Genomic DNA, 12,415 nt, shown 5'->3' on the forward strand with positions numbered 1-12,415 from the left:
TGAAACTTATGATATTTTTTGCAGAATGGCACCAGCCACGAATGTTTATGAATCCAAAAATGGTTGTCACATAATGGCATCATCAAATAACTCTCAGAGATAAAAATGATGCTTACTTGCAGACTCCGTAGTAAACGTCAAGATTATTATACATATTGGAAGGTTGTCTCAAATGTCAAAACTGGCTGAGCGGCCATGATCACCATGAGAAACTTTCAAAACAAATCCCCCGCCATCTCAAATCACTTTAAAATTTGGCTTCTTCTCCCTTTCTCTATAAACTGAACGTTATAGCAAAGCATAAAAATAGAAAGAATGCCCTCTCTTGTCTTTTTCTATGTAAACGTCAAGCGACAATACAAGTGGCGCGCTCTAAGGGTCGATTTCTTCACCCTGGCTTAGGCGTTAAGCCAGGTTTAACTATATGGGTAAGCCTGGCTTACGAGTTAAGCCGACGTGAAGAAATCGGCCCTAAGTGTTTAAAGGTGGAAGTTCTAGGTAACAGTGTTCGTGATTTGTCATAAGAGAAGGTGGTGTGCGTATGTTTTGGTAGCCACATACAATCAGTAATGCACACTACCGCATGAAGGTTGAACTTTCATCCGCAGATTGCGCTGTGGTAGTGTCCCCCCGAGCATCAGCGGAGTGGGCTTTCTTGATATTCTTATTCTTTGGTTATAGACAACCTTCCGTGTATAATAATCTTGGTAAACGTTGTTGTCACGCACTTTTGTAACACACATGAAAGACAATGTTTTATATGTTCTTCTTTCCCGTGCTTTTCTTGCTCAAGTTAGATCTGTCAAAATGACCTGAGTATTGTCAATATAGTCAGAATTTGGATCGACGACGACGGACAAGCTGTGGAACCTCCAACGCTAGACGAGGTCAAAACAGCCATTAGAGGACTGAAGAACAATAAGGCTGCTGGGAAGGAAGAACTCCCGGTCGAGCTTCTCAAGCACGGTAGTGAGCTGCTGTATCAACTCTTATACCGTATTATATTGAATATATGGGAAAAGGAAGAACTGCCTGCTAGTTGGTTGGATGGTCTCATTTGCCCTATATACAAAAAAGGGCATCGACTGGAGTGCGCAAATTACAGAGGAATAACACTGCTTAATTCAACGTACAAAATTTTGTCCGGAATTTTGTTTAACAGGCTGAGGCCGGATTGAGGCGTCCTTCGTCGGCGAATATCAGGCGGGCTTTCGTGAGGGCCGATCAACGACGGCTCAGATGTTCACCCTGCGGCAGATTCTCGATAAATTTTGGGAGTACAACTTGCAGACCCATCATCTGTTTATTGATTTCAAGGCGGCGTACGATTCAGTGAAAAGAAACAAGTTATGGCAGATTATGATCGAACATGGTTTTCCGGCGAAGCTGATTGGACTGATTCGTGCGACGCTTGACGGTTCGAAATCAAGTGTACGGGTTGCGGATGAAATTTCGTCATCGTTCGTAACCTTAGACGGGCTGAAGCAGGGCGATGCTCCTTCGAACTTACTGTTCAACATCGCGCTGGAAGAAGCGATAAGGAGAACTGGTGTGCAAAGGAGCGGAACCATTGTCACGAGGTCGCATATGCGCCTGGGCTTCGCGGATTACATCGACATCATCGAGATCGACCGTCATCGGACCGTGGAAGGGAGACTGCGAGGATTGGACTAACGATTAACACCACAAATACCAAGTACATGATTGCGTGGTAGTGGTGACGAAGTGGAGCTAAGTGGTGAAAAGTTTGATGTTGTGGATGCATTTGTTTATCTTGGTACTCTAGTAACGTGCGATAATGTTACCCGCGAGGTGAAAAGACGGATTGCAGCTGCGAATCGGGCCTTTTTCGGTCTGCGAAACCCGCTGAAGCTCCGTAGGCTGCAAACGATGACAAAACTCGCGTTGTACAAGACCCTGATACTTCCGGTCGCTTTATACGGCCATGAATCGTGGACGTTGGGAGAAGCTGATCGGAGAACCTTTAGAGTCTTCGAACGTAAAGTGCGTGGACAATACTTGGCATCTGGCGGCGTCGCATGATCGCATGATTGATATAGTGAAACGAATAAAACACGGCAGGCTGCGGTGGGTTGGGAACGTAGCTCGTATGCCGAAGGAACGACAAGCTAAAACCAAATTCAGCAGAGAACCAGGAAGGGGCCACCGGCTTCGTGGTAGGCCGCGCACACAGTGGCTTTTTACCAGTTGAGGAGGACCGAAGGGCTCTAAACGTTCAGGGTGACTGGAAGCGATTGGTCCAGGACCTAGACCAGTGGACGCGAATGCTTCATTCGGCGTACACTCACCGCTACGAGTTGTAGCCCATTAAGTGTCAATCAATTTGAAGATAGATTTTTTTTATTTCGTGGTGTATTTATCCAGGAATATATGCAGAGCATTTTTCAGGCATTTCTACAATGATTCCCTCAAAAATTCCATTGCTTTAGAAATATAGTGATTTTAGTGATTTCTTCAATAATTCAACAAATTTTTGCAAGGTTTTCTCCAAAAAAAAATATTATTATAATAATTATTAGAAAAAAAAAATCAAGGATTTTTGTCCACTTATATGTTTCGATACTTTGCAAGGAATTCTTTAAAGAACTTTTTCAGAAGTATCTCCAGCAGTTCTTCCAGGGTTTGCTTCAGAACACCCTCCAAGGATCCCTTTCGAAATTTATTCATGCATTCATTCAAGAACACCTCCAATACCTTTGTCTGCTCCATAAATTTTAATTAGGTTTACTTCAAGAAATCCTCAGGAATGTCCATTAGTTTTATTTTTAGCTCATCTAGGAATTTTTCCTTGGACTTCTTAAAAAATTCCTCATTGAAATCTTCTAAAAAATTATCCAAAGCTACCTCAAGAGGTTTCTTTAGGTATTCCCCAAGGGTCCTTCAAGATATTCCTCAGAGATTCCTCCAGAAACTTCTCCAAAGATTACTTCCGATTTTTTTTTCTCATAAATTTTTCTAGAAATTCTTCCAGAGCCATCTCAAGGAGTTCCTCCATGTATTTCCCAGAGATTCCTGCAGAAACTTCACCGCTGATTACTTCAATTTTTTTTCATGAATCTCTTCAGGACATTTTCAAAAAAAAAAAATCTTGAAATCTCCAAAAGAATTTCCAGGAATTCCTTTAAAAATTCTTGCAGAAAATCCTTGAAAATTGTGTTCATAACATTTTTGTATAATTTTAATTTCTTATGTAAAATCCGATTTCCTGTAGGAAATCACAGAAACAGTACGAAAAAGAAAACATCCAGAAATTTCTTCAGTAACTTCTGAAAAAAATTTCCAAGGGTTGAAAATAAACCATTTTTGCACGACCATTTTTCCATGTCATGTTTTTTTATCAATGTAGCAATTTTAGATGGAATCCACAGAATGTTCTTTACGGCAATTCTTTGGAAAAAATATGGAGAAATTTGGGAAAGAGGGTATGAAGGCAACTTGAGAGATATTTCTTAACGAATCGCTGGTTAGTTATCTTAATTCTGTTAGAATATTTGTAAATTTTTTTGACGAAATCCTTTGGAGAAATTTATGAAAGAATTACAGAACTTTTAGTCATCCGTGGATGGTTTTCATAAGGTATCCCTGAAGAAATTTCTAAAATAATTTATGGGGGAATTTCTTAAGCATGGAAGGTAATTCTTGGTAAAGTTCCTGAAGATTCTTTAAGGGGGAAGAATTTTTAAAGATATCCATGGAAAAGATTCTGATGGTACCCGTGGTAAATTATCTAAAAGGAATCTACGGTAGAATTTTTAGAAGAATTCCTGAAAAAAAAACAATATTATATTAAATATTTAGTAAGAATGGGAATCTACTTATTAAGCTAACGGGTGTTTAACCGAAAATCTATCGAGGGAAATGCTAAAAAGTTACCAAGGATTTGTAAATTCGCAAATCTTCCAACGCCAGGATCTTTAAAGTATTGCAGTAAGAAATGATGATGATGGTGATAATAAACAAATTTGCAAAAGATTCAAAAAAGAAAAACTGTTTAAAAATTACCACATATTGCTATCAACTCTAAACAGGTGGTTCGTAACTTTATTATTGATTTAAAAATGCTTCACAGTTAACCTGACCACTTAAATTAAATGCTTGTAATGCATCTCCAATGTACTGCAATCATTAATAATGGCTCCATTGGCTTGTTCTTGAGCTAAATCGTTATATTGAATGTCTATAAACATCTTGTGATTGCCATTTTTATCATTCAGATTAGCACACTATCATTCGTGACCTTTCCAACGTTACACGCCCCAACGACTGGACACAACGACTGGTTCTTATTTTAGTGTTTTATGATGGTTTCAATTTCAACGTTAACGCAGTCTTAACGTGTTAAGGTGTGAAAAAGGTAACCGTTCCAAAAGCAAGCTTAGCGTTCCTAGCGAACGCTTTCCTGTGCGAGGCCTGGTGGAAGAAACTGGAACATAACAGATGAAAAGACACAAACCTGCTTACCGGATGTTGTCTGCCTTCTGGTGGCAAGACAATAACAGTGAAGGAATCTGACTGCCATCTGCTGACGGGATGATGAACTTGCTGGTGGGGTAATCTGGGTAAGTATGGTACAATTGTTGAGTATGTATGTACATTGTACGTAGGGTCTGGGACCATTTGGGCAGGAGCACCTATTTTGGGCACTTGCTGCTATAACTCAGTCAATTTCAAACCGATTGATTTGAATTTTTGCACATGGCTAGATACTGTGCATTTCTGATCGTGTCTCAAAAATCAAGTCAACCGGTTCAAAATTGCTTGAGTTATAGCAGCAAGTGCCCAAAATAGGTGCTCCTGCCCAAATGGTCCCAGACCCTACATGGGCTGACAATGTATAAAAATTTAGAATGCTGTCCCGGCAAACGTCGTGCTACCTGCATTTTGTGAACGAGCACGTTGTCATTTAATGTGCTTGACATTCTGCAGGGCAGGGTACGTCATATATACGTATTAAGGAACCAAGTCTAAGCACTAAGCGCTCAACGAGCATGAAATTTATATAGGAAAATATGTCCAAATGTATGCAAAAATCTTAGGTTTTCGATTTATGCCGCTAGGTGGCGCTGTAAGCGATCAATTATACCCTATAGCAGGGGTTCTCAAACTTTTTCAGTCTGCGACCCACTTTTGATTTTTATATAATTTGGCGACCCATCAGCACGTATTTTCATAATATATGTTATTAAAAAAATCGACTGACTTTTTGAATATGTACAATTCGCTTTAATAGGTTTTGATAAATTTAAGTTTAGTATCCGTAGGGTGCCTGTACCAGTTATCGCACTACCTTAGGAAAACTAATTCTACAAAAATAAGAAGAAGACCGACGAATGTCGTCGATACGTCAAATGATAGATTTGTTTTCATACTTTACAGCAAAAATATAAAATCTGAGCCAAACCCACTTTTACTATTTATTAAGGCGTGTGCCAATGATAGGAACCCTGTACCAGTTATGGACATACTTTTTAATTTCGGTTCCACTTCGCACTATTGACATGCATTCCTTATGGGATTTGCCATAACTGGTACACTATGGCGAAATAGGGTGCAAGGAAGCCGAAATTTTAAGGAAAATGATTTATTTATGAACGTGATCTATTGTTCACATATTTTTTCTTGATGATTTGCATCGTTAAAGGTTGAAAATCAACTATGGCGAATTTGAGGTACTATAGCCATAACTGGTACACTGAGCCTAATTCTATTTTTAATTTACAGTGTATTTTTTTCGGAAAAGTTGAAAACAGTTCTAATTCAAATTTAACCAGCCTGGCTATATGTAGTACTACACAATACTCAAAGTTTAGATATACTTCACACATTTTAGAAATTAAGAAATCATAGAATCTATACAAAGTCATCGAAGATATAATAGCGATGTTATGCTTCTGAAAATCTTTAAAACAATTTCTCTTTTTTCAAGTTGAAATTTACCAAAGTTGGTTAAAAATATACAGATATTTTTGGATAAATTACCAAATGTTCGTTGGTTTCTTATAGAAATTTGTTTTTTTTTCTGATTTTTTTATATTTCAAAATTTTCTGAAATCTCAACTGCTAAACTTGGCGCGTAAATCTAATTAAAAATGCAAACGGCCAGCAACAACAACATCTTGAATTTATTTTTTCTCAGAAAACAAGGAAAAAACACAATCTTAGACTTTCTGATTGACAACTTGTAGTTTCAGAACCAATTTCAGAACGTAGGAGAAATTTCATTTCTAGAAATATTTTTGCCACTTCTGCAAGAGAGTATTTGTAAATTATAAAATTGCTAACAAGACCATCTGACATAAGTTATTTAAGACATTTGTTGACCTTTTGCCGAAGCCTTCGCGACCCACCAAAAATTAGCCCGCGACCCACCAGTGGGTCGCGACCCATAGTTTGAGAAACGCTGCCCTATGGTCTAGACTCATTCGAAACATTGGCCGATTTTCGTGTCCATTTGCTGATAAGTCCAATCCCTGGTGCTTAGCTGGTAGTGCAGCTTGGACACTGTTGTCCTTCTGGCTTCAGCTAGATTGAGGAGTTACGTCTCGAGCGTCTGTTCAGTGAACAGTGTTCACCAAGGAGGTGCGGCTCAAACAGCGTCTGTTCTGGCATCCAGCGGCTGTGTATGAAATGTCCCTCTACCGGAAACTATACCTAAGCCCCACCACGGTGGATGGGGAGGGGACCTTAGGCCAACAACCTACTGTTCTCGAAACTCAAAAACCGTTACAAAAAAAACGAAAATGAAAGCAGACCAGCAGGATAAACTGGCACAACTAGCCAATGAGGCATGCCGTATAAAGCTTCAAATCCAAGGACTGTGTATACAAAGCAAACACGCTTCTTGTCGCCGTGGAGTGGGTTTACCCGGGTAGAGGTGAATGGCAAACCAAAAACAAAAGAATAACCAATTTTATTGTCATGACTTATTTTGTCATTCATGAGTTCTTCGTGAAGAGCTTTAAACAACATGTGAATAGCATAATAAGATATCATATCAAAATATTCCATTCGCTTGTCATTTTAAAATTTGGAAGAATAACTACTGGATGTCTTATTTTGCTATCATAACAAATTTTGCAATTGGTGAGATATTGTTGACATTTTGCGAGTTTGATGAACTCGCAGTTTTGACACTTATCAAGAACAACATAATGACAAAATTTGAGTTTTGGTTATTCTAATGGTAAATTTTGATATTTGTTTGCAATTACTTTCCATCCAAAAATCTTATAAGTTTTCATTTTGTTATTGGAATAAACAACTTAATATACCCTTCTTTTGGATGACAAGGAAATAACTAATTTTGATATTGTTCTATTTTCAATAACTCAATAATGGTATATTTTGCAATTCTCTATCTTATTTTTTTTTGTTCTTGGTTTGCCATTGTAATGTCAAAATTTGACATTCTTTAGTTATTTTATCGAACAATGTCAGTTATTATTTTTGCCCTTCTGTCACTTATTTCAAACAAACCAATGACAAATATTACCATTCAGTAATTCTTTTTGAATGGTAAAACTTTCAATTGTTTTGTAATTCTTTTCTGCCCGGGTACTGTTCAGCGCTAATGCCCATGCTGCACTAATGAAGTGGAGACCTTTTAATGAGAGGATAATTATAGCCACATTAAGAACACGGTTTCAAACCATACCATGATCCAATAATCCAATGCTACGCACCAACCGATGCTGCCGAAATGCAAGATAAAGAGAACTTTTACAGCCAGCTGAATACTGTCGTGGACAAAATTAAAAATTCCGATATGTAATAACAAGATTCTCATGGGCGACTTCAACGCCTTGATGTGCGGAACAAACGTAGCGCCGACATTACGTCCGATCATCAAACTCTTAATCGGCAAGATTCGGTTGCAAATTGTCAGGGATCCATCGACAGGAGGAGAATATCGGGCGTCGGTTCAACATACGTCGACTCGAAGACGCTGCGGTGAAAACATCTTTCGTCGGTGAGCTAGAAAGCCGTGCTGTGGATGTTCCGGATACTGATAGTGTCGAAGATCACTTGAGTGGCATCAAGAACGCCTTCATCGCCACCGAGGCGAGAATAATTTGGGTGAGCTACGCACCCGGAGAAAGCAGTGGAAGAAGATGGAGGAGCGAAGAAACGCCAAAGTCGCGAGAGAGCAAGCGAAAACACGAGAAGCCAAAGCCGTAGGCCGTCTGGGCTTTTCGGCTCTAGAGAAAGGAATGAAACGCTCATGTAGACGGGACAAAAGAGCGTGGAGGAACTCCCTAGCCGATGGAAGTGAGAAAGCCGCAAACACCGGCGACATCCGCCTCTTCTACGATGTTTCACGTTGCCTCAGTGGGACTAAGATAAATGCTACGATGCCCATGAAAGACGTTTGGAAAGTTATTGACCGACCCGGCTGACCAGTTGAAAGGTTTGGAAACCTTTTTCAATTATCGGCTACGTCGAAAACACCACAGCATGATCCGCCAAAGGTTCGACGCAACCCCCGACCCGTGTCAACACCGAAGCTCCATCATTGTAGGGAATAGACATAGGCCCCGTCTTCTTCTTCTTCTTATTCTTTAAGGCTCTACGTCCCCACTGAGACTTGGCCTGCCCGGCTTCAACTTACCCAAGTAACCAAAAGTTCAGATAAAAGGGTACTTTATAAGCTAAGCAGCTTGTTCGAGGTTGCTCATTACCCAAGTAACCAAAAGTTCAGATAAAAGGGTACTTTATAAGCTAAGCAGCTTGTTCGAGGTTGGTTTTCGTGTATGCTTAAATAGTTGTGTTCTGTAAAAGAAATAAATTTTATCTTCATTAAAACACAATGCTACTGAACTGAACTTCTATGAACTTGAAAGTTCCGACAAAGTTCCGAGTAGCATCTTAAGCAGCTTTAAAGTTCCGCGAAGTTCAGATAAAGTTCCGAATGGAACTTTCTGGCTGCTTAAAAGGCTAACAATGAGCCTTGCCGGAACTTGTGACCGAAGTTCCCGCAAGGCTCATCATTAGCCTCTTAAGCAGCCAGAAAGTTCCATTTGGAACTTTATCTGAACTTCGCGGAACTTGAAAGTGCATTTTGTCATGGGAAGCGAAACTTTTGGTTACTTGGGTAGTGTTCTTTGAGCACTTCCACAGTTATTAATTGAAGGGCTTTCTTTGCCTGCCATTGCATGTATTTGTATATTGTGAGGAAAGCACAATGATACACTATGCCCAGAGAGTCGAGAAACTCAATCCATAGCTTTAAACACTAGGCTAACTGGAGACCCCAGACATAGCCATCCGTAGCATGAAATGCAACAGAACCCCGGGGGGTCAATCGCATATTAGCTGAGATGCTCAAAGATGGCCTAGTATCTGCAAAACTACTGGATCAATTATTCTGCAACACATGGGAAATCGCGACATTTCTTGTCGACGCAAGGCGTTTTAGTAAAGGTACCCAGAAAGGGTGATCTGACTGTTTGCGATAATTGGCGTGGCATCATGTTGCTGTGTATCGTTTTCAAAGTCCTCTGCAAATTGATCCTAAACCGAATAAAGGAGACGATTGACGCACCTCTTTGACGGCAGCAAGTAGAGTTCCGCCCCGGAAGATCCTATGTGAGCCATATTGTTACGCTCTGTTCCAAGAGTCTATCTCTCCATGGTCTTCATTGATTACGAAAAAGCTTTCGACCGTCTCAATCATGAAAACATGTAGGAAGCCCCTAGGCGCAACGATGACCCTGAGAAAATCATCGGCCTCATTAAAGCACTCTACAGGGCATTTTCGTGCAGAATACTGCATAGCGGTGTCTTGTTCGATCCCATCCGGGTCGTTGCTGGAGTAAGGCAAGGATGAATACTATCACCGCTACCGTTCCTCATCGTAATCGACGAGATCCTGGTAGGGCCGATTGACCGTGAAGCAATCGTGGATTGCTATGGTAAGAATGCTGTATCTCAGTGGAGTTCCCTGCTGCATATCTGAAGATTTTTTTTACAGAAAAAAATCCTGATGAAATCGCTAGAGAGATTGTGAGAATGTTGTTCTGTTTATTCCTTAGTGCTCTAAAATGAATATACAAATGAAATGATTACAGAGTTGCGTGTTTTTTTTTTCACTTTATCTCAAAAAAAAAAATTAAATTGATTGGAAACGCCTGAAGGAAACTATGTGTGCAATTATAGATTAATTCTTCGAGCAAATGAGCAAATGAGGAAAAACGCACCTTGGCAATGAAAGTTTTCGAAAAGCAGTGTTGTGTGTCTTTTTACAAGGAATTTGTACTCTATGGGAACATGATTTAAATTCTAACACTGAAATTCAAAATTGATAATTTAATCCTATTTTTCATTCTAAACAGATTTATGAGATCTGATCTGAAATAAGCGTTTTGACCCGATATCCCTCGTGAAAAGGTACACATTCCACTTTCACGATTGTGTTGGTGAACATTTTGGCTGGAGTATAAATTTATGCTCCATGTAAGGAAGCACAATCCAACCTGTCAAACTCCATAGAGAAAAAATAGGATGCCTTCCCCTTGGTTTGAATTGTAGATCGCTTTCAGACGATCACAGCTGAACGAAAAAATAAAAAAAAAAAAACATGATATTTCAAAGTCCTTGACCCATTAACGATTTATATTTCGGCTTCCCAACAGCTGCATTCCCATGAAATATTATAGGACTGCTTTCGTCATTATCATCTTCAATTCCACTCTGTTGATCCAAATCGGTCACTGTGTACCGGGCCAGGTCCTTAAACATCTGCAAAGCCTTCAACTTGTCCAGCAGAGACTTTACTTCAAATCCAACTCCGTCGTTGTAATAGAAGGCCCTCACCAGCACAGTTTTCCAGTCCATCTTCGGCAGTTTCTTCTGAAGCTCTTTCAGTGTGTATATTTTCAATTGTTGAGAGTCGAGATTCGCGGATGCTGGACGGAAGTTCAGGAACAGGTAGTTGCTTACTGTCGTGGCGTTACTGCAGTTGCTGTGCAGGTCATTTATGATGCCCTCTAATAGTTTGACATCTTCATTCAGTTTGTCAGGTTCTGTTTCCTTGACAGCATTAGTACAATTTGAGGAGACACTGTTTACGCGAAAAGTTGGATTTTCTGAAAATAGACGAAATATAAATGCAAAATAAAATTGTTTAAAAGAGAATGGCTATCGCAACCTATCACAATGTAACAATTGCTTATTACTAAACAATTGTTTTCACCATAATGAAGCATTATGTCATACTGAAGGTGATCGCCAATTCTAATGAAAGCCTTGTCATCATTTGCGACAAACTTTCCGTAAGAAATAGTCGAGGTGCTCAGATATATGTCGTATGGCGTGTTGATAATGCCATATTGTCTATTTATGTAGATTTTGATTTCAAATCTTTTCACTTCCGGTAGCTTCCAATACCATACTGTTAGTCCATTCGGATTGAAATAGTTAAAGTTTGGTTTGGGATAATAAAATGCATATCCCCTACTGCAGACATTTTCTATGGATTTTATGGTGTAAAGCAGTGTCAATAGAATTGTAAATAGTTTACGACTGAACGACACCATGTTTCTCAATTATGGAGACGATGCTTTCCCGACCGGATTATAACTACAACTGAGTCGCTTCTCTCCGGTAAATCCAGTTATACTTAGCATCGCTGTTCTGCTGTATGAGGTCGTTCGTAATCGTTTTATAAGGCCTTCCCTAGCTCATTCGGTTCAACCGACCAGTGAAGCAATACGTTGTAGTTACCGTGTGATTACAATAGTTTATTGATATTTACATTTTTAAGAAATATTCCATCTGACCTGCCTTAAAACAGGTTTTAATTCAGCAGATTACTAATTTGAATGAAGATAAATAGTAAAAAAAAAAAAGATTTGCTTCACGAATATTGTAATACGAGCGAAATCTGTTCCGGTTGCGGCGTAAAGTCTACTCTCGGTTATCTGTCCAACAATCATCACTTGCCTTGCTTTCGGGGAATACCCAGCACACTGTATGTACTCCTCGTGCAGTAGATGCGACCCAGACAAATGAAAATAACAAAATTATTACAGGTTGTGCTACTTTGTGAGCTTCGTAGCCATGCGGTTAGCCAGCTGTTCAGGTGACATGGATTGCAGGGTCGATTTCCACTCCGGTCGGAGAACACTTTTTGTCGAGAAGAAAATACTTCATTGGGCCACTGGGTGTCGTAGGGTATGTGCACCCTTCTTTGGTCTATGCCGCCGCTGTTCACACTACTCCAAAAACAGACCATTCAAGCATCAATTGTTTCCGTTCTTTTTTGTCATGCATGCTCACTCCTAAGGGCCCATATAGCCGAGGCGGTAAACGCACGGGTATTCAGCATGGCCATGCTGAGAGTGACGGGTTCGATTCCCGGTCGGTCCAGGATCTTTTCGTAAAGGAAATTTCCTTG

At 39.8% G+C, this 12,415-nt stretch overlaps 1 protein-coding gene across 2 annotated transcripts; it reads right to left on the bottom strand.

Moving 5' to 3' along the window:
* Positions 1–10,589: 10,589 nt before the first annotated feature.
* Positions 10,590–12,083, bottom strand: LOC109427986 (uncharacterized). 2 transcript variants are annotated; one of them, XM_062854898.1, is made up of 2 exons: positions 11,540–12,083; positions 10,590–11,105 (listed from the first exon to the last, which is right to left on the bottom strand). In XM_062854898.1, the coding sequence occupies exons 1-2, from the start codon at positions 11,553–11,555 to the stop codon at positions 10,606–10,608; spliced, it is 516 nt and encodes a 171-aa protein (XP_062710882.1). In that variant the 5' UTR covers positions 11,556–12,083; the 3' UTR covers positions 10,590–10,605. The 2 variants fall into 2 exon arrangements, with proteins under 2 accessions (XP_062710882.1, XP_019559191.2); XM_019703646.3 differs by having other exon boundaries at positions 11,168–12,083.
* Between the last annotated feature and the right edge of the window lie 332 nt (positions 12,084–12,415).

This window comes from Aedes albopictus, chromosome 2 (assembly GCF_035046485.1).
Source record: "Aedes albopictus strain Foshan chromosome 2, AalbF5, whole genome shotgun sequence".
In the NCBI taxonomy this organism is placed as follows: Eukaryota; Metazoa; Arthropoda; class Insecta; order Diptera; family Culicidae; genus Aedes; species Aedes albopictus.